Source organism: Myodes glareolus, chromosome 3, assembly GCF_982192425.1.
Source record: "Myodes glareolus chromosome 3, mMyoGla1.1, whole genome shotgun sequence".
Taxonomy (NCBI): domain Eukaryota; kingdom Metazoa; phylum Chordata; class Mammalia; order Rodentia; family Cricetidae; genus Myodes; species Myodes glareolus.
Genome location: NC_142028.1, coordinates 55,065,320 through 55,086,975, shown reverse-complemented (window position 1 = coordinate 55,086,975; position 21,656 = coordinate 55,065,320). Strand labels below are relative to the sequence as shown.

General features: G+C 39.9%; 1 protein-coding gene and 1 long non-coding RNA gene across 4 annotated transcripts in view; one reads left to right on the top strand and one right to left on the bottom strand.

Annotated features, from left to right (window-relative positions):
• LOC125403214 (uncharacterized) overlaps positions 1–2,542 on the bottom strand; it is a 47,609-nt gene extending 45,067 nt beyond the window's left edge. Inside the window, exon 1 of the long non-coding RNA XR_007232868.3 lies at positions 1,704–2,542. This is a non-coding gene — a long non-coding RNA (uncharacterized LOC125403214). The remainder of the gene's footprint in view (positions 1–1,703) is intronic.
• Tafa1 (TAFA chemokine like family member 1) overlaps positions 1–21,656 on the top strand; it is a 524,535-nt gene that overhangs the window by 1,302 nt on the left and 501,577 nt on the right. For 2 of the 3 annotated variants that reach the window (XM_085686770.2, XM_048438431.3), the window contains exon 2: positions 1,082–1,202. In XM_085686770.2, the coding sequence (XP_085542896.1) occupies positions 1,082–1,202 (121 nt within the window). Of the gene's footprint in view, positions 1–880; positions 1,203–21,656 lie in introns of all 3 variants that reach the window. The other variant, XM_048438432.3, reaches the window with a different exon arrangement.

The following is a 21,656-nucleotide window of genomic DNA, read 5'->3' as shown; positions in this document are numbered from 1 at the left end:
CCACAGATAAGGAAGGCAACCTGGGAGGTCACAGCAGGGTTTCAATATATAGTGGAATTTCTTGAAGGGTGTCATTTGAAAGAGGGAAAAAGGAAATCACAGCCTTGACTGCATAGCCCTCTTTGAGCTCTCTAAGAGAAAGGTATGTTGCTAACTGAATTTTTGTACAGGAGATGCCTCCTATCACTGGCTGACTAAGGAAGATGCTTCAAGTTTGATTAATTTGGCAATATGAGATGCAGCATAAGGTGTTGTTTGGGAAATTGGACAATATGTAGCGCCGTTGAGCTTCTGTAGCTCCTGAGATGCTCATAGGTGCGGATAAGACTCTCAAAGTTTCAGCGCCTGAGAAAAGGTATATGCTCACCCATAAATACACACACCACCTGTATATGCATATTCATCAATGCTCCCGCAAATGCCACAATGGGATCTTAGGAGGCAAAACAATACTGTAAATTATGGGCTTGCTGTAGGATAGACGCATAGAGCTTGCATCCGAAACTCATTCTGGCTGCAAACACGGTTCCTTCTGATTCCCAGTCCAGTCAGAAAGCTGAGTTCTATTGGGAGATTACAACATGCCTCTGAGAAATGATTGCTTAGTTTAGAGGACAGCATTGCGATTAAAAATTCATGACTGTAGAATTAAAGGAAAAAAAAAAAAAGAGCCCACTCTTTCTCTTTCAGGCTTATGTCAGACTTGCAATGAAGTTAGAAGGAGCAAGTCTGCAGCTTCCGAATGTCTGGGAAAAGTAGTTTACAGCTCTTTGTGTAAAACCGGGTGTTTTCATGGGCATGCAATGTTTTCATCTGCCTGATTGACGGTCAAAAACTTTAATTTTGTGTTTCGGGCAATCATTGACCTTTTACTTTCCAGATGTTAAGGGACATATTTATGAGCTTCTGGAAAGGGTCTTCAATCCAATCCCTGGCATGACCTCTGCTGGAACGTTCCTTCTCGGCTGCCAAGGAGCCAAAGAACATTACGTCTGATATCTCCCTTCCCTCCTGAGTGGGACGTACTCCGCTGGGGGCTGCAAGTCAGGGGTAACCTGTTCTCGTCTCATGTCCTCTCCAGAGAATGGCAATGGTGTCTGCGATGTCCTGGGTCCTGTACTTGTGGATAAGTGCTTGCGCCATGCTGCTCTGCCATGGATCCCTCCAGCACACCTTCCAGCAGCATCACCTGCACAGACCAGGTAGTGTGTGTGTGTGTATGGGGCAGGGGTTCTGGGAGGGGGCTTGCTCCAGAGCAGACTCCTCCAGGCTCATTGTGGTCTCTTCAACAGATGGCGGAATGCAAGTGACAGAAATTGCTATAGTGTGGGCAGTTTGCCTTTGAATTCTAAGACACGTTGTAGGCTGGATGCTCTGGGGGATGGAGAGTACACCAAAAATGTCTTGGAGGTATTTCTGTTAATTTTTCAGAAAAGGTGGGTTTCTTTAAAGGAGTCGCCCCCCCCCTCCCGCACCCCCACTAGCGTCTTCCACGCACCTTGTTAGCAAAATATTCTACAAAGAGTGGAGTAACTTTGAAGACTGGGGAATTTAGAGAGGAGACCTGTATTTCTTGGGTTGAGTGTAGATACCGAGTGTAGATGCTGTCATTTCTGTCTGTGGCTAGGGACTCCAGGGATGTGTTAATGACCAGACTAACTTTAAAAGTTGTCAATGAAAAAGAAAATGAAACAGTGACTTACTATGTCGTGTCTGGTTTAATTTGCATCCAGTCTTCTCTCCTTTCCTTCCTTCTCTTGGTTCCTCCAGTATGCTCGGCGCCCCCACCCCTTTTTACCTCCCTCTGTTGGTAGTTTCAGGAACAAGTTCGCTCTGCCATGTGCTCTGAAAATTTTCCTTTATTGATTTCCTTTTTCTTTTAGTTCCGGGAGCAGTTTGCTTTCTTTGGCTTCTAACTCTTCTCTTTCTCCACTCTTCAATCATGATTTTCCTTTCTTTGCTGCTCCAGCTTTCTCATACAAATCCACCCCCAGTTCAATTGTCTTTACAGTCCCTAGTTGGTTCTCAGAAAGGTGTCCTTCGGTCCTTGTCACCACCACCCTTACCCCCCCCCCCCCGACCCCCGTAGCTGTGTTTAGCCTTTGTGTCCTTTCGGCCACACCCCCTATCTTCACCGTCCTTGGGAGCCCCCGCGAATGGTCAAGTTCACCATGCAGGGACCAGTTGCTGATCCAAGTTCCCGCTCCTCATTTATGGAGCGCGGCCGCCCTCCCTCCTGGACCTGCTTGTATCCTTCCCTGGCCTCCTGCCATCCACAGGCTTCTCAGTGCAGCAGGTCCTGGTCCGGAGTCTGCATCGCTGTCTTTCCTGGCTCCGCAGCCTTGACTGTGATCCTGCACTCTTATTTTGGCCTTTTCCAGTTCCTCTCCCGGTGCCTTTTCCTGTCTCCCGGGGTGGGGTTCAGCTTCCAGGCTGGGGCAGACTAGATGGAGCAGGGAGGGTGCATGCCAGCGCACGCCTGCTGGGTTTGCAGCCCTCAGCTGCAGAGGAGGGCTGGGGGCGGAGGAGGCCAGCTGTCCCGGGTCCCAGCCGCCTTTCTTCCTTCCATAAGCCAGGTCAGCGAGCGAGCGCGAGCGAGGGGGCGCTGGTGCCCCTGCGGGTGGGCATGGAAACCACACTGCTGGCTGCTGCCGCTGGTGCTTTCCTTGCCTGTGTTTACTGTGTCCTGTGTGCAGACCCTGGCACAGGAAGTGCCAGATTCCTGCCAGAAGCCTCAGTGCCAACATGGAGGAAGCACAAACGTGGATTTGGGGATCCCTGAGCTACCTCCAACCACTTAATCGCCAATCTGTTCTGGCAAGAGAAGTCCTCGGCTTGTTATATAGTCATACAAATAACCTGGGAAATGCGGTTTCTCTGTAATACTCAACGAGATAAAAGAACCATCCATCCCGAAAGTGCCAGAGAATGTGTTCAGGGTTAATTTAGCTTAACCACTGCGTAAGTGAATATAGTTTACCCCTTTCGTCCAGAGAACATAAGTGGGAGTTTGGAGGTACTGGGTGATAGTCTGAAACCACCCAAGGAATGGTTGCTGATGGAGGTTATGGCCATGTGAATCTACCACAAGAGGGGGAAATGTCCCCTAGTACACAAATTGTCTATACCAGGTACCTTTAGGAGCATTAGATATAATCTATGAAAACCTTAAGGTCAGATCAGTGCACACACCCATTTAAAATGTAAGCCAGTTCTTGAAGGTAGCTGAAGCAGGTGGCCAGTGGTGGGGGACAGGGACTAGTGGTGGGGCAAGTCTCTGCCACTTAACTTTCCTGACATGAACTTGGATAAGTGACTTTCCAAATCTGAGCAAATTTTCCCATCAGGGGTGGGCGGGGAAGGGAAGGAATGACTTCTTAGGAAGTGGCAAGTGCTGGGTATATTGTGAATTTCCTATAAAGATCAAGGACAGTTGCGTCCTGTTTAAGGGACTGCAGCCACCTACAAGTCAAGGATATTGAGTGAGTCAAATTTTCCTGTTTACACTTCTAACAGATCCATTGGTCAGGACAAAGTGTGTTGTCTTTGTTGTTTTCTGACCCAAGTGATACATGGATAGGACCTGACCGTGATTGCAGCCTCTCTTACTTTATGCTGTGTGTGCAGTCATTAAACAAAAAGAGGCTCATATAGTTTGTAGTGAACTCTCATGGAGAGCATGTCTTTTCGCTTCTGGGAACTGGGGCTATTATGTGTAACAACTGTGTATCATCGTAGGTCTTATTAAAATACCATATTTTAAAACTTGATTCTGACTGACATTCAACTCACTGCTGGTGTTCTTCCTCATCTACCACGCAGCTTGCTCACTATCAGTCAATCTGTGTTGAAACTATACCTTAAATATCTCCAGGAGTTTGTTCCCAACAACTCAGCCCCCGTGGGCTCACTCTCTGAGCCCTATCCCAGTCTTATTGTAGAAAAGGAAGAACTACAAATGCTTCGTTCAAATGCAGAAGGATTAGAATAATGTTGATTTGGAAGTCCGATGGGTCTGTGTAATGTGCCTTTTTAACTTTCTTAGGATTGCTACAATAGCTGCAGAGATTAAAGCAATAGATCTTGGTCATAGCAGTCTTCCAAATTATCTCAGTCACTCTTTAATGTGTGTGTGTGTGTGTGTGTGTGTGTGTGTGTGTGTGTGTGTGTTTTGGTTTTGATTTTAAGAGCAAAAATGTGCTTCTTTTTTTTCTCCCTCTCAGATAAGTGTTGTGGCATTTTTCCTTTGTGGGTCTTAAATCTTCAGGGACACTAATGAAATGTGTGTGAAAACAAAACAAACAAAAAATCCCAGGGCCGGTTATCTGTGACAATCTGCCCCTCACTGAGCAAATAAATAAATAAATAGTTGGATAAATGAGCAAAAAAAGAAAACAGTGTAATTTCATTCTCTCAAATCAGTGAAAATAAGTGACGTGATGAGAAAAAATGAGACAGCAGCGGACCCCAGCCTTGCTACATTTGCCTAAGCTTGAAAAATCACCTCCTTCACAAGGCAGAGCAGAGCAGCGTTCTTGGCATGCATGCCAAGGATGTGGAAATGTGCAAAACGACAAACCTTTCACTAGGAGTGTGTGTGTATGTATGTATGTATGTATGTATGTATGTGAGAGGTGGACGGCTCTACAGCCACCCTCACCTGCTTAGGAATGGCATCCACTCCCCCATCAGGCCAGTCCCTCACAGGCAGCTTCCCCATCCCCTCCACAGCAAGATTGATGGTGTTCCGATTGCAAGCAGGCAATTTCAGTCTCTCAAGAAATAATCTACTACACTGACAGATGAGAGGAATTTGACAGACGCTCCCCTTGCTGAGATTGTGCCTCACCTGGATGGCACCAGCCAGCCAGGGCCCGTTAGGGGAAATGGTTAGAGATTTGGGTCAATTTCTGCTGTCATAACATGAAATTGGGACAGTGTTTTTGTAAGGCCACGCATTTGTGATCTGCCTCCTCAATGGAGTGGGTTTGTGCACAAACAGAATGTGAATATGTTAACTAGAAAACGGACTGATTTTAATGTATTCGCCTGCAGCCCCTAAGTACTTTCTATTTTTCATATTTATAGTATGAAGATTGCACCATTTATTTTCACTTACTCACTAGTTAAAGAAGATTAAAGCAGTCAATCAAATGAAACTGAAATTTAAAATTACATAAGTGAATAAAATGTGCTATAGATTAACAGATTCATAATTTCAGTAATTGAAATATTGGAATAATTTTTATTTGGGGGAATGATGTAGGAAGTTACTATGACAACTTGAAAAATATTTGTGCCCCCTCCTAATATGAAGCCTTTGGAAGGACAGTTAATTTAAAAGCAAAGCAAAACAAAACAAAACCCCAGACTCAACAATGAAAACTCAGATGCAGCATCTCTTTGGTTTCCAGTAATTAGGATAGCCTAAGTTCTTCACACTCAACAGTGTGTATGAGGGAGAAAAAAGATAAATGGTCTGCCAAATGTAGCCTTCCAGTTTGAGATTATGCTTGCCCCGGGTACAGATATATGAATTATGATGACAATGTTAATGTTTCTTTTATTTAGGGTATGTGGGTGGAAGTGTGTGTGTGTGTGTGTGTGTGTGTGTGTGTCTTTGAAACAATAAAATAAGAGTCTTCTCAAAATTCTTTAGAAAGAAAAAATGGTCCCTGGGATTCTTCAGTAAAATAAAACTATGTATCTATGAATTACACGAGACACAAGTTATTAGTAAACAATGAATCATTTGTTCTTGAGTCAACGTGATTTCATTGACTTAGAATGATACATAAAAGCTTGCTCTGCATAGAACATCTATGTAATTCATACTTGACAAGATTTAAGACTGTATTAAGCAGACTGTGTATGTTAGAAGTTCTCATTTATGACTTTATTATATAGTGAACATCAGCATCCATTTTAACATGAAGATTTGGGGTAAATCATTAAAAATTTGTACGAACCTTACATAATTTTTTACCCTACCATTCAAAACTACATTTTAGAAAACTGCGTGGAGCATATGTTTCAGATGCCAAGGTGCTTTTCCAAAAAGGGTTGTGTTGTGGGTTTAGTGTGTAAAAACTCGTGGGTACAACCGTGGCCGCACATTTTCCTTTCAGGAATGCCTACTAGCTCGAAGCTGCTAAGTATAGTGGATTGGCGTTAGGATTGGAGCAGACAGGCAGTTATTTGGTGTAAGCTGGTGCTAGTGATAATGCATTGATCATCTGATGGATGATATTGACCTCCTCCAAGAGGCAGAACACAGCTATGGACATCAAATAAAACCCCCAAATATCAGGGCCGAGTAGAGATATAAGTACATATTTCTTGCCACTGCCCTGAAATTGGAGCAGAACGGTGAAAATACCATGATTTGAGCACGGGACTATGCAATTAATAGTTAAGGATAATAGATGTTACACTACACTGCAAACCAAAGTATTTAGGAATAGCATAAATAAGCATTAATTACCAATCATTAATTTCTTAAGCATCATTGCAGATGATGATCTGAACTTTTAACTTGAAACTTGGCAGAACGTTTTAATTTGAGTACTCTGAAGCTGGTGAACCTCTTTCCCACAGCATTATATCCCTTAAAATGTGGTATCTCTTGAAACGTGAAATGTGTGAATTTGATACATTTTTCCACTCCTAGATGCTTACCTCCATGAAAAATTCTGGACATGTGTGAAAAGATTTATGTTGAGGTATAGTTCTTGCAGCAATGGTTCTAATGGTGACAACAGAGTTTCAACTCCATCAAAATGGGATTGATAAAATAAATTATGACACACATCTACCCAATGGGACTCAGTGTGGGCCGTTACAAAGGATGGGTTAGTTTTATGTGTGCTTATGTGGAAAAATCCCTAAGACATTGATGAATGAAGAAAACAAGGAGCAAAATGCTATTTCAAAACAATTCAAAGAAATGCAAAAAAAAATCAAAAGAGTATGAACATCATGCAGTACTAGTGAAATCTGAAGAAAATTCTTAAATGATTTAAGAAAGTTTAATTTTTTAATTTGTATATATTAATATTTGTTATAAATACTAATGGATTTTGCTATACATTTCCATGTCTGTATATAATGATTTTGTTTATATCCAACACCCTATTCTGATCCATTGTCCACAAACTCTCCTTTATCTTTATCTTATCAATTGGTTGCCCTTTTACTTTGATGTCCTTTTTTTTTAAGACTTAGGTTTTTCCAGTTGTGTGTATTGTGTATCTATGGGTGTGTATGTGCACATAATCAGTGCCCGAGGAGGCCAGAGGTGTTGAATGCCCTGGAGCTGGAGTTACAGGTGTTTGTGAGCTGTTGTTCATTGTGGGTGCTGGGAAACAAACTCTGCTGCTCTTGCAAGAGCAGTGCATTCTCTTAACTACCGAGCATTCTCTGCAGACCTATTAGGACAATTTTTATGGATGTGTGAACTAATGAGTTTAATAAGGATGCTTACAGGAATGGGGGTGGTATTTACCTGAACGTGGACAACTTACCAGTGACTATAACACTGAAGAAAGCTTTACTCTTTCCTCTAGAAGCTGGTAACTGACTATAGATTTTCAGGAAGGGGTAAGGACTCCTGTATCCCTCACAATCTTTTTCATAATGTTAATAAGTCTGATTTTATGTAAACTTTGTGCAGGTAACCACAGTTGCCAAGAGCTCAAGAGTGCCAGTCATGGCTTAGAATTTCGCTTATTGTTTTGTCTGTACGCTTAATTCGTTTTGGATGAGCATGCATGGCTTTTTAACAAAAGTGTTGTCAATTTAGCTATAGAGTTTTAAGGATTCAATTCAGAACTCTGTGAGTTCAAGGCCAACCTGGGTTACAAGAGCTAATTCCAGGACAGGCTCAGAAAACTACAGAGAAACTCTGTCTCGAAAAAAACAAAACAAAACAAAAAAATAGAAATAAAATAAATGATATTTCTAAATAAACAAAACTGAAAGAATATGGGTAAGAAATTAGAATGAGGCCTCTTTCCTAAAGCCTTCGTATAATAGAAAATGTAATCCAGTATTACCCAAATTATACTTCATAAAGATCTTTATTGAGAAAGTGGATTTGAATGTTGGGGAAGCAACTGCTATGTGATATATTTTTCTCTAGGAGACGTATAGTATAAGTGATGAAAATTCTGGAAACAGTTGCAGATAAAAACAAATATTTTTTACAAACATTGCTTTTTTATTTGGCCTGCAACAACAGTGTATGCTCATATCACATGCATTGAGAAATGTGGGAGAAGAGAATTTTGAAATTATATTCATCCCTTATATCTCAGTATGACTGAGTTTCTTGACATATATTAGATGTTCAAAAGGTAAATTATTCTTTTATAATTCACTAAATTTTTCAGCGAAAAAAATTGGTGAAGATTTTGGTAGAATTGTAACCTCTTTGTTAGTTGTTATGATTTGTGTGTGTGTGTGTGTGTGTGTGTTTTGGTGTGTTAGACACACGGACATTATGGATTTATGTTGTTTGTATGTGTGATTAGAATATGAACACTATTCAAATGGATAGTAATACAAATAGCAAATAATAAGTATAACATGCATGTTTATAGGTATGTATGTCTTTATATAGATATTTAACTATTTGATATTTGACAACCACTTTACTAAGCAAAATAATCTGAAGAAGTACTGCTTTAAAATGTGCTTATAGAAATTATACTTATCAATATAGTCGCATGTTAAATGCCTGAGATTTTCATTTTTAACACTAGGCTTCCTTTTCCTCTTTTCGGTTTGAAAAATTCTCATAGGGATGAATTTGGGGAACCAAAGAAAAAACTCCCCTTAACAGGCAGAAAAGGGCCTTTTACTGTGCCAATTTTTTCATTTTGAGAGTGAAAAAAATCACTTCAGCTTTGTAGCAAAGAGAACAGCAGACAGGCAATTTCTCCCTTCTTTGGGGTAAAGAAAAGATGAATTATTTTGTTAACAAGTTGTATAAACTAATTGAATCCCCCAAAGATAACGTCCTTACAGTACACAGGGCACTCTCTTAGCCCACTCTGTCTTTCTCCTTCTTGACGTTATGTAATATCAGCCTCCAGAATGAAAGCAGAAATGGTGTTATCATGAAGTTTTCCTCTCAGAAAGTTGGATTAAATACCGAGTTGTCTGTCTGTTGATTAAAGACTTTCCTTCATATAGGAAAGACATCAAACCAAGTCTTACTCTGGGTCCGAAAGGACAGAAGACCCTCTTGTACGGTCACTGTTCTCCTGACATCACCAATGTTTACTGTTACTGCATCCTGACATTCTCTTTGAGGATGCTTCGTGCCACTCAATTCTAAATCAAAGCCATCTGAATATACATAGCCAGAGGTAATACCATGTTTCTCAATTCTGCAGATATACATTTTCCAGAATTCCAGCTCCTAGATTCCAAAGCACCTAAATTAAAGGAAAGGATTACCATGCTCTAGTAATTAACCATACATCCTAGGAGTCACCAGACCAAGCTTCCTACTGAAGAAAAGTTAAATACTGGTTCAATAAGTATTTTCTAGTCAATTAGGCTTTCTCTAAGCAAGATCTTTGTATCTTCTAACAGTCACATAATGGTGGAAAAAGACCACATTAGCTTTTTAAGAAATGATCAAATACAGCGAGGAGAGATGACTAGAGAGTAGGAGTCAGAGGCTGAGCTTGCAGCCTTTCTTCTAAGCTGTCAATTTCTAAGGCTCCAGGGGTCATGGTTGCAAGGAATGAATGAACACTGTTCACGCTCCAAGAAGGCAATGCGTATGTTTCATAAATAGCGATGTATGTTGTAAGATAATGAATCTTTAAATTGACCCAAGAACTGGCTTGTTAATTTTCTGTGTAGAAAGATTCATTGCAAAATTTCTTCTTTCGAAGGAAACTAATTAAATGTTATGGACAATTTATAGGTGAGAAAAACATCTCCCGTGGTAACAGAAATTATTGAAAAAAATGGGGGAGGACATGAGGGGATGCTAAAAGCTGAGATAACTAAAGAATAGACATACATCTTGAGGAATAAACTTGTTCTGAGCTGCCTCGGAGCCCAGCCCAGTGTGAGATAACCTGACATTTGAAAGTGATACTCAATCTTAATGTTTATTTGTACTTTTCTCGTCTTATAAATATCATACGGGCACAACAAATCTTGACTAAGAGTGACATCCTTCCTGCAGACTGTCAGACAAGATTATCTCCAGTTCCAATGGTTTTGATTCTTAATAAATTTATCAAACATATTAGAGCAAGATGAGGCAAGGGAGGCAAGGTCAATAGTTACTACGGGGGCATTGTAGGCACATCTGTCTTCTCTTGGTTTAAAATTGTGAGCACACTTGAGACATGTCCCGAGTTTTGCCCAACAAGCACTTGAATCTGTGTTTTTTACATGTACTGGAATTGTTATTACAGGGGATCCAGTCAACTGAGAGTTTTTATATAATGAGGCCATTGTTCTAATCAGAGGTCTCATTTGAATTTCAGCTAAAAAAATCCATTAATTTTCTTTTAAATTAAGGCTTGGGAGAAATGGTAATTGGTAAATGTAATAAAATAGAGAGAAGCATCCAGAAGTACTGTGATGCCCACATAACATTTTTAATTTAATATTTTATTAAAGATCTCAGTATCTAGTTTGCAACCCACTAGTATGTTATAAATACATCTTGGAAGCCAATATTATTCTTTTTCGCTGTTGTTCTTTAAGCATGTGCATTTATTTCATGCAAGAATAAAGGTAACTTATTAAAAAGCCACCTATGTCATCATTCTTCTGGAAACGACACATAACTGAGATTCCTGGGTATTCTTAATTTAGTGCCCTCCTAGGAAACCTGACTTTTAGCTCTCAGAAAACACGACTGAGTTCCTGCGTGCCGATAATGATAATTCATCCCATTTGAGAAAAGACAATTTGTTATCAGTGCATCGTGAGAGTTGTTTCAGTTGTTAGTGATTTTCAATTGCTGTGGCCTTGCTTTTTAATTATAAACCGCTGTTGGTTCAGTTTTCTCATTAACACTGAGTTTGTTGTGGGCTGTTTGGTTAACCCTACAGTATGAATGATGCGTGCGTGCTTCTTTTGTACTTTAAATTGCTGAAGAAGACTAGCCATTAAGCCAATCCTGAATTCTGGTTGAGATATAGTTGATCTGAGGTTTGGCCGGTAGAATGCTTGCCTGGCATAGATGAAGCCCTGGGTTTGGTTCCCAGCATCCCATAAACCAGGTGTGGTGGCATATACCAGTAACCTCAGCCATAAGGAGATAGATGCTCAAGATCATCCTAAATTACTTAGCAAGACTTAGGACAGTACAAATTACATCAGGCCCTAGAGACAGAAGGAGTGTGTTTGGTAATTTAGATTGTAATTGCTAAATCTTGTGTATCTCATCACTCTATGTGCATGCGCTACATATTTAGTGACTATGTAAACACTAACTGTGGACCTCAACAATGTGTTCTCATGGTACTTTTGTGTTCATAGAGCTAGAACATCGCTTTATAAGAACCTGTTCATAGGTTCATCTTTTCTCAAAAAATAATAGGAAAGAAAAAGTAAAAAGAAAAAAAACACAACGCATATACACACACACATAAAAGCAAAACAACCAACCAATGAAACTGAAAACAGTGTTTCATAGAGGTTTTTTTCTAAGAATTTATCTCCTAGGACTCTTTCCATTATAACGTTGAAATAGGTGGGTATTGAATATTTCTCTTCTTCACTGAGCTATGGTTATGGAAGTTTGAAGATTGCTTTTGTCAAGACAATTGTGTGACTAGAGGTTAGTGTGCATAGGGGTTTAAATTAGAAATAATAGCTGACATAACAAAAACTCAATCAATCAATCAACCAATCAATCAATCCTCTTTTATGAGACAAAATGATAAAGGGCAGAGGAATGCGGTGTTTGGAAGCTTCCTAGATACAGTCACACCAGATGGAAATGGTTTGGTTGATCCTTGCATCTCTTCATCTTCCAAAAATGCAAAAATGTCACATCCTGGAAAGGTATCTGAAATTGAGGTCACTGGGTGAACATTTGTAGGGCAGCATTTTTGACAGCGGCTCCCAGAATTATTGAGAAGATAGAGTAAATTCATGGCTTGTGGGTTGCCAACCTCAAGCCTTTTATCAGGTTACAAGATCAATAAGTGATCGCTTTCTATGCTTGCATCCTTGTTGTTCCCTGAATTGGGGCAGGGGAAGTAGTATAGTTGTCCTACTTAGTGCTGAGCTTTGATAATCACTTATTTTCAGCTCTCAATATTCCTTCTCTATGCTTCCATGTTGCATATAATCTACTATCTCCTCCAGTTATATTTTAATTGGATTTCAGTACAGTAGATCTCCATATGATGTCTTTTTTTATTACTCTCCATTTTGGTTAACCCTCTCTCCTGTCCCCATTCCTCACCCCCACTCCATTTTAAACTTTTCTATTCCTAAAATTTTTATCTATTTTCATTTTACCTAGACTGTAATCATATTCTCCAAAAACATCCCCTCTCAATTTCATTTTTAACATAGAGTGCATTTAATACATAATATTTCTCAAATATTTATTGGCCATTTACTGGATACAATGAATTGTATTTTTCCTGTTATAATAGAGATGACTTATTTTTTAATAATGCCCACTTAACATTCTGGGAGATAGAAAATGCTGGTCATGCTGGAAACTGTGTTTACACACAGCAAGGTCATCTGAGTCCTTGTTGATGAATAAATGAGAGATTTAGCCTAAACATTAGTCCTCACAACCCTGTGACAGAGAACATAATTTTGGTTTATGAAGGAATCTAAAATAATAAGTTCATTGATTTGATCAAGTTCCAATAACTTGGGACATGGCTTGGGATGACAAACTGGGGATTATTTCCAGTGTCTGAGTGGCACCTCCATTTACTATACATAATGTTCATTGTGACATGATCCTTTCTTTATCACATTTTACCTGCAAAGCAATCCTATGTGTCAGTTAGTGTGATCCTCATTGTTCCACATAGCAAAATGTGGGAAATTATGGTACATGTGAGGAGAAAATTTAGTTTATGCAAGATCCCTTAGACAAGTCAAGCTTCCATCATAGCCATGGACCGCTAAGAATACCAGCAAGGTCATCTCAACCAACTGAAACTAGAAAACAAATTCCCGTGCAAGAGCCATTGTTTTAGTTTAGCAAAATACCTTGCATGTTGGGAGCTTTTCTTAGTCTCTATCAGGCAATATTTTGTGGCTGGAGAATGCATTTGTCTTTATTTTGCTGGACAAATTGGGGCACATGCATTCTGTTCGTTCTTTGCTGGATGAACAACAACTCATCTGCAAATAATTTTTCCAGGTCTATTGCTTGCTGGTAAACTCTGGAGACCCTTCTGTACTACACACAGGAAAGCTGCAGCAGAGGAGAAAGGGCCTTAAATGGAGTTTTTTCCTAATACTCGAAATGACGTTGTAAATCATTCATACTGGGAAAGAATTCTCTCAAACAGCAGTCTAACTTTTCTGATACCATTTTTGGTTGGCATTTATCATGTTGAGACTTTATAAATTATGTAGAATATTGTAAAGTGGGCTGACCTTTCTGGCAAGTGATTTGATAATTTGCAACAGTGTCTTTTTGCAAAATTATTGAATTTTATGTCTTTCAAATAAAACATGCAAGACCCACAGTCTAGTAACATGATAGGTAGAAACTGGTTGTAGAATCAGAGAAGAAATTTTCCTTCTCAGTCCCTGTCATCATCTAATAGATATCTCCCTCTGTTCTAAAAGTTTCCCCATGACCAGGGATGACATACTCTTGACAGACAACCAGCTCCTCTTCCTATGAAAACACCATTGCAGGCATCATCAATCAATCACAGAAAGTTTTATATTGAATCTAGATTCTATTTGAGAATCACCCAATGATTAAAAAACAAAACAAAACAAAACAAAACAAAGAAAAAAAAACCAGCCTCAGCAACTGCTTCCAGAACAGTCAACACTTAGCTGCTACTACATACCACATGTTGCCTCATAGACTTGCCTATTTAGTTACAAAGATGAAACACATTGGCTCTTTCTAGTTTAGACTGTTCTTTTATGTTTATCACCTGTCCCTTCAATGTGAGCCATATTATTCACTTAAAATTATTTATTTGGGAGCTGGAGAGATGGACCAAGAGTCAAGACTATTTCCTGGATTCTATCCCCAGAATCCACAGGGAGACTCACAACCATCTATAACTCCCATTTCCAGGGACTGATGCCCTCTTTTGGCCTCTGCACATACTGCATGCACATACAGGGCACACAGACATACAGGTGGGCAAAATGCCTAGACACATTAAATAAAATTTTAAAAAATAAATCAAAATAATGATTTAAATGATCAAAAATGTTGATTCACATTCAATATTTAGAACAGATCCCAGAATAGGTTAAGTACCTACGAGTGAAGTGTCAGCTTGCATCTTTGGGAATTAGTTGCTTTTATTTTGTGTGTCTTGACTTCACCCTGTCAAAAATTTTTGGTGCAAGGAGTTGGGTAGGATAGAACACCATGGCATACTAAACAAGTCAGAAGTTCACATAATGCTTCTATATTATTATTATTATTATCATTATTATTACTATTATAATACTTATTGGCTCTAAGTATACAAATAAGTGAGACTAATTCTCCCTGTTTCATCCATCAAATGGGAAACCCCTATTTATAAGATCCCAGCTTTTAGGCTTGAGCAGGAAATAGTGAAGTTGTGTGTTGTTATCTTCTCTAAAACAGGTGCTCAGCATGTGATACCCTGTTATCCTATTATATAACTATTTGAATGTCAGAAAAAGGGAGGAAGATGGAAATCTTAATCTTGGCATCAATACACTTAATGTTTCATCGTGTAATAAAGATGCACATATAAATTTTATAACTTGGCCTTAATTAATTACAGTCATATCTGAGTATCCTGAGAGTAAAATCCATGTATTCAGGACAACAAATCACAGAAGTTTAATGGTTAATCTCTCCTCTACAATACTCAATAGTTAGCCATGAGTTCTAAGTCAATATGAACAGTTCAATATTTCTAGTGCTATATATGTAATTGCTCATGAACGTGCTCTAGTCAAGTTTGGTAGTGCCTGTGTAATGCCACGTGAGAGAAGTTTATTTAATTAATAATCCTTCAGAGGTCCTCCGAAAGTTAATACTGTCGTTATTCTCTGAAGATAGCCCAGTTCTTTTGTAATTGTACTAAAACAGATACTAGACACATGAAATCTTATATCATATATCCATGCTTCCTTGTGTGGCTTGCCTTTTTATTAACTTTAATTATCTCAGAGGCACTGGGGATTAAGCTCAAAGATTTGCCAGTGCTAAGCCTGTACTCTATCTCTGAGCCCCTTTCTTTGGATCGAGCCGTTCCTAGGAAAATCTATTGCCTATTTATCACACAGCCCAACTACTGAAGGAAGATCCTCACAAAGATGCTCATGAGCACAGCACTATCTAAATGTCCATGGGATTCATCGCAGACTGCCATTTGTGTTTTGAAGTTATACTCTCCCATGTATTCTCTATTTTCTAGTCTGAGTATAACATGTTACCTTTGTATACTTATAATTGCCCAAGATGAGCCTGGGGAGATGGCTCAGTTGATAAAACATTTGCCATAAAAGCATGATGTGGACTAGAGTCAGGATGCTTAAAACACATGTGAAAAAGCAGAGCGTGATTGTGAGCATCTATTCTCTCAGTACTGTGAGGACAGAGACAGGTAAGTTTGCAGAGCTCACTGGTCAGACAGTTGGCAAGCATTTGGTTGATGGAGAGACCGTGTCTTGAAAGACAAGGTGAAAATGATAGAATAGAATTTTGACAGTGACCTCTGGCTTCCACATATACATGTCCACAATAAAATTGTACCCAAACACACACATACACACATACAAATTAGCATGTATTTTATACTACACACAAGAATTCTTTGGGTGTGGTTATGGTTCTATTGATAAAGTGTTTGTCTAGTATATACAAACCCCTGAATTATCCCATGATAAATGGGACATGGCAAATGCGTGTCTGTTTTCCTAAATTTTAGGAGATGGAAACAAGACAACCACAAATTCAAGGTTATCCTTGCCTACATAGTAAGTCTGAGGACAACATAGGCTACGTGAAACTGTTGTAGAACATTATTTTAAGGGGTGTTGTATTGGTTTATGCTCTGGAACATTTGTTTAACAATGTAAAGACATGCTGCCTTTGTTTATGCTACATTTGTTTAACTCTCTGAAGCTGTGATTCTTTGCCTGCCTAAAATACCTGGTGGTCTAATAAAGAGCTGAATGATCAACAGCAAGGCAGGAGAAAGGATAGGTGGGACTGTCAGAGAATAAATAAAGGGAAAAATCTGGGAGGAGGAAGGAGTAAGAGAGAAGGAGGACTCCAGGGGCCAGGCACCCAGCTACAGAGCCAGCCATGGAGTAAGGGTGTAAGGAAGATACATACCAGGAAGAACAGAAAAAGCCCAGAGGCAAAAGGTAGACTGGTTACCTTAAGTTAAGAAAAACTGACTACAAATAAGCCAAGCTAAACCTGGGTGTTTTTAAGTAATAATAGGTCTCTGTGTGGGATTTACATGGGTGGTAGGCTGTCCAGAAAAGATAAAAGAGCCAAACGAGTAAAAAAAACAATCAAGAACACGAAACTCTGTCTCAAAATATCTAAATGCCAAAGTTGTATGATATCTAAAATTCTGAACCTTGGCAGAGAGAACGAATATTAAAAGAAGTATCAGTGGTCTGTTTCTCATGTTCTAGGGAATTGAAGCGATCATGGGAGACTATCCTGAATAGGCAAAACCATGGGTTAAAGATATTTTAAGATGATGATAAATTTGCAATTAATGTCTCAAAGTCTCTTAATAACTGTATCCAACGGTCATCAGATTTGTACTGAAGGGGTCAAAAGCATTATCAAGCCTTCCTGAGTTCTTCCTGGAGCTTTATTATCTCCCTTTTACTGTCCTCATTAACATACTTAGCAAATGCTGGTAAGTATTTCTGGCAAGCGGAGCATCTGAGTAATTTTATAGTAGTGTAAAGGATTTATTAATTATAATCTTTTCATGAGTCTATTTATTTTCAATTGTGACATTAATAGGTTGCCAAAACAAACTAGAGTTAATTGTATTTAATTAAATTGTTGAACACAAGTAAGGGTAGTTTATTATTGTTGTAAGTAGAAAGGCTTATTGATGTAGTTGTTTGTGTGAATACGGCCTAGTGGGAAGTTCTTTCTGCTGGCTATCATGCAGTTCATCAAGGAAAAGCAATTAAAAATGCTAATTCAAGGATGTCATCATGACAGAAACTTTGGAAATAGATGCTTCACATATTAATTGTAACATTGAATTTTGTGTTAGGTAGTTAAAGTGTGTATGTGGGGTTGCATCAATGCAGAATTTCCTGTCTTCCTACTATAGCCCCTGGGGAGCAACCATACCTCCTCTCCTTCCTTTATTGACCTGAATTGATGGGAAGAAATGACTAAGGTCTGGGCAAAGTTTTCCCCTGCTTCAAATACAACAAGAAGAGTGGGTGGTGTTCCAAGGTAATAAAATACTTCCTGGTGATGATCACGTGAATATCGCAGCATTCTCTTCGGTGTTTTGGTCAGGATGAAGGATGGACATTAAAGGGGCGCATCAGATCGGAGGAAGGGTGCAGCCTTGCTGCGGACCAGTGCATACAAATGTTTTGAGGGCACAGAGGCAGAGGGCAGCAAGCTTTGGCAGGAAAGGAATGACTTACCACTTCTCTCCCTTTGCTAAGCCTAAAATCTGCATGAATACCAAAGGCGAACTTCTGCTAATCATTTGCTGTGTGGCTGGTGTAGTGCCAAGCATTCCAAATCATTTTATTAGGCTGCATATTTACCCCCGTGAGGCATTTTCTCTCTTCTTTGTACAAATAAGGGGCATAAGGCTCACATAAGGAGATACATTTCTTTGCCCAAAGCCCAAAGTGCAGACTGGTAAGTAGAAAGGCAGAATTTGAGGCAGGCCATCTGGAAGCAGATGCCATGCTTGCTTCAGTGACAGTGTGGGAATTGTGCCTCTGGCAGCATGCTTAGCTTTAGTTGAGGTGGGAAGCGTTAAAGATGGAAATAAATGTATGTCAGGCCAGGAAAGGTGATGTCAGAGCATCTAGGCTTCCCAGGGTCACCGGCTTAAGCGCCTTCCCTGCTATATGCCTGTCTGCTGAGGCTGACTTTAAGTGGTTCCCTCCAGTCTCGGTCCTGAGTGGCAGAAAAGAGCTGGAGAGGGTCTGACAGCAACGAGGCTGCTGTTTGTAATGATGACGAATCAATTTTGTTCACAACTTTCTGGTTAGACGTGGTTGTATGTCTCAACCCAATGGCAGGTTCTTCCATTTGTATATATCCCTGCTTAAATGGCTTAGTTTGTCTCAATACATTGGTGAGGCTTAAGGGACTTCAGTAAAGAAGGCAAAAGGGATAATTTAGCTAGTGAATCTATATCAAACCAAAAACTCCACAGAGACCCATGACTGCTTTTGCTTTATTTCCATGTAGCAGACTTTTAAGTGACTGAGTGTCATGGTCCACCTTCTCTTTGGTGTGAATGTGAGGAAATCCTTTGAAAGGCCATGCACATTTCTGTTCTTCAGTCGGTTGCATTTCTTTCCTGTCATGGATGTGTCATGCTTTTGCTTGCTTATTCTTTTTTGCATCCCTCCCTCCCTCCCTCCTCCTCATTGGTGAGACTGTAATCTGGGGACTGATACCCAGTTCAGGGAAAGTTTCCTCATGGGTCTCAAAGGTCAAAGCATTCCCTACTACATCATCTAGGATGCTCTTGCTTGTTTTAGAGAAAATTGGGATAGGGAATATTTAGCAGGGAGGTCTTTTTCTATTCTCCTGGCTATGTCTTTTTTTATTTTTTTAATCTCCTTATTTTCATTTCTAAAACTGTGCTTCTTCCTGGTTGGCAGGCAGAGAAATCAGTTATGGATCAAATGCACCCATGTGCCATGGATTAATGTATGCAAATGCTTTGATGACAGCGGGAGACAGGGGCTTGTGAGAGTGGATGCTGACTGGGGAGAAAAAAAATTAATGAAGCCAGGAAAACAGCAATAGCAGAGAACATGGCAATTTTAGGTGCTAAATGACTTATTTTCAAACCCCAGGAGCATGGCAATATTATTCCTCGCCTCCTTCCTGTAACTAAGTGTTCTCGTAATGCACGGTGACCTCCACAGAAGGAAAGTTGTTTAGGGAGAGTCAGGCTTCAGGAGAACTCGTTGTTAACTAACAGAATTTTTCCTTATTACCTAGAAAAAAAAAAAAGAATTTCGTGCTCATGGGCAGATCAGAAGGAGCTGAAATTCAGCACAGCGAAGCTAAAGGAAGAGAATTAAAAACAGGAAGGCCAGTCCGGTCTGCTAACACTTCTATGTGTCACCAATGTCATCACGAGAGCTATTTTCCTGTGGGCGGTTTATGAAGATGGCCTTTGCTTGCCAGGTTTAGTTCTGTGAGATGTGACTTTAGTATCTGACCTATCTTCTAAGAGTGGAATTCAACAAAGACAATTATTTTTGTCATAATTTTAAAGGCCTCTCTGGACTAGAATATCACACACACACACACACACACACACACACACACACACACACAGTATCATATGCTGTTAAGGTATTGTAAAATTATATTTCGGTGAGGAACAAGGTGGAGATTATCCTAGCAACCACCTAGACTAAGCTTTGTTGGATTATTGCCTGCCAAGTGATTGTTGGCTCACCGATGGGGTCTCTGTTATGCTATTTTGGGGTATGCTGCTGAGATTTGGGGAGTTTCCTTTGTCTTACCTAGAGAAGGACCTTTCACTCAGGAAGCTGAGCTCTCCCTGATCCGCTTCATTCATAACTTTCTTCATTACAGTGAATGGCAACCCAACCTTCCCATTGCTTACACTAACACCTTAGCATGGCTCTCAGCTCTGGGCTTTCTCCCAAATTTCACATTGAGTCTGCCAGTGGGGCTGTTTTCCCAAGCTTCATGATACGTCTAGACTCCAGTCTCTTCTCTGCATCTCTACGGCTGATTATTATGTTCTTCAGAGTGGATTGCTGCAGAAACCTTTGCACCCTCTTACTTTTTTCTCTTTCCAGCAGCAAAACTGTACAGTTAGCCACCATCTAAATTTATTTATGGGACCACACCCTATATGGATTTCATATTTCTCTCAAGGGAAGAGTCACAGTCATTAAAATGGTCCTACATGGTATACCTCAATCCCATGAGCCTGCTATCACTGACCTTTAGCCGTTTCCCCTTTTGCTGACTCTTCCTTACTAAAATGGCCTCCTTGATTTCCTTTAAAAGACAGACACACACCTGTGCCACCAGCTTTTACTCTTCTTGGAACATAGTCTCTTTCATTTCTACGTGATGCACACTCACCCTCTTTGGTTTGGCTTCGCATATGGACTCTGTGCTCCTGCAGACCCCTATATGGGTTTTCCATTTCTCCATCTTCCCAGAGGTCTGCATCTCTCCCTTCCTTCTCTTTTTTTTTGTGGCAGTAGCATGTGCTACTTTAGACTTTAACTCTCTTGTACTTATGTCTGTCTGTCTGTCTCCTCTAACATGTGAGTTGAACAAGAGCTGTGGTCCTTGCTGCCACCTGATAAATCCAGGGTGAAGAATAAGTCCCTGAAATACCTGTCAAGCAAATCAATGAAGCAAAGAAATTTTAGAGTCTCATTATGTGACAACATTTCCCACTATTTTTTATTAAATATATCTGTATAAAACTATTCCCATAGCCCTTGCCCCAAACTCTTGTTCCCAGCTTGTTGTTCAAAAAGGAATACCTTCCTACCTCTGTGGTTCTGCCCCCAAAACTAAAGTGTCTTTACTGGTCACAGATGAGTACAGGGGTTATCCCATGAATAAATGTTTTTAAGTGTGAGGGAGCTGGTTTAGCAAGTTGCAGAATGTGGACCCTGTGTTCTTAGACTGATCTTTATGGCCAATGTGGTGCCAAGTCATAATCCCACCTACAGAAGGTCCATTTTCCTGTGATATTCTAAGAGAAATCCAAAAGAGAAATTCATATGATTTTCAAACACACAAATATGCTAACGAGGGACATTTGGTGACATAAATATCATTTTCTTTGAACTGGAGTGTCTGCCTGCCATGTAGCTTTTGTCATGTATTGAATGTTAAGCACTGTGCATGAACATACCAGTACCCATCCCTGCTCTTGAATCTTGATAATAACTGAAAGAGACAGACTTTAATTATCTTAATATTTCAGGTGAGAAACATAATTTTCCAGTTTCATACAAGTAATAAGTGACAGAGCTGGGACTAAAATCCAGTCACACCCTAGTGTGTGCTCCTAACCAGTGTGTGGCATGCCGGTCTGACCCCAGTATGTGGCATACTGACTCATGTGTGTCTTCTGTATGGAAGTGATACACTATTAACTTGGGATGACATTCTTAAGGAAAGGAAACACTGTACCCAACTCTCATACAGGGCACTTCATAAGCATCTTTCTCTGAGATATGAGGTGTTCATCACCTTTTTGGAT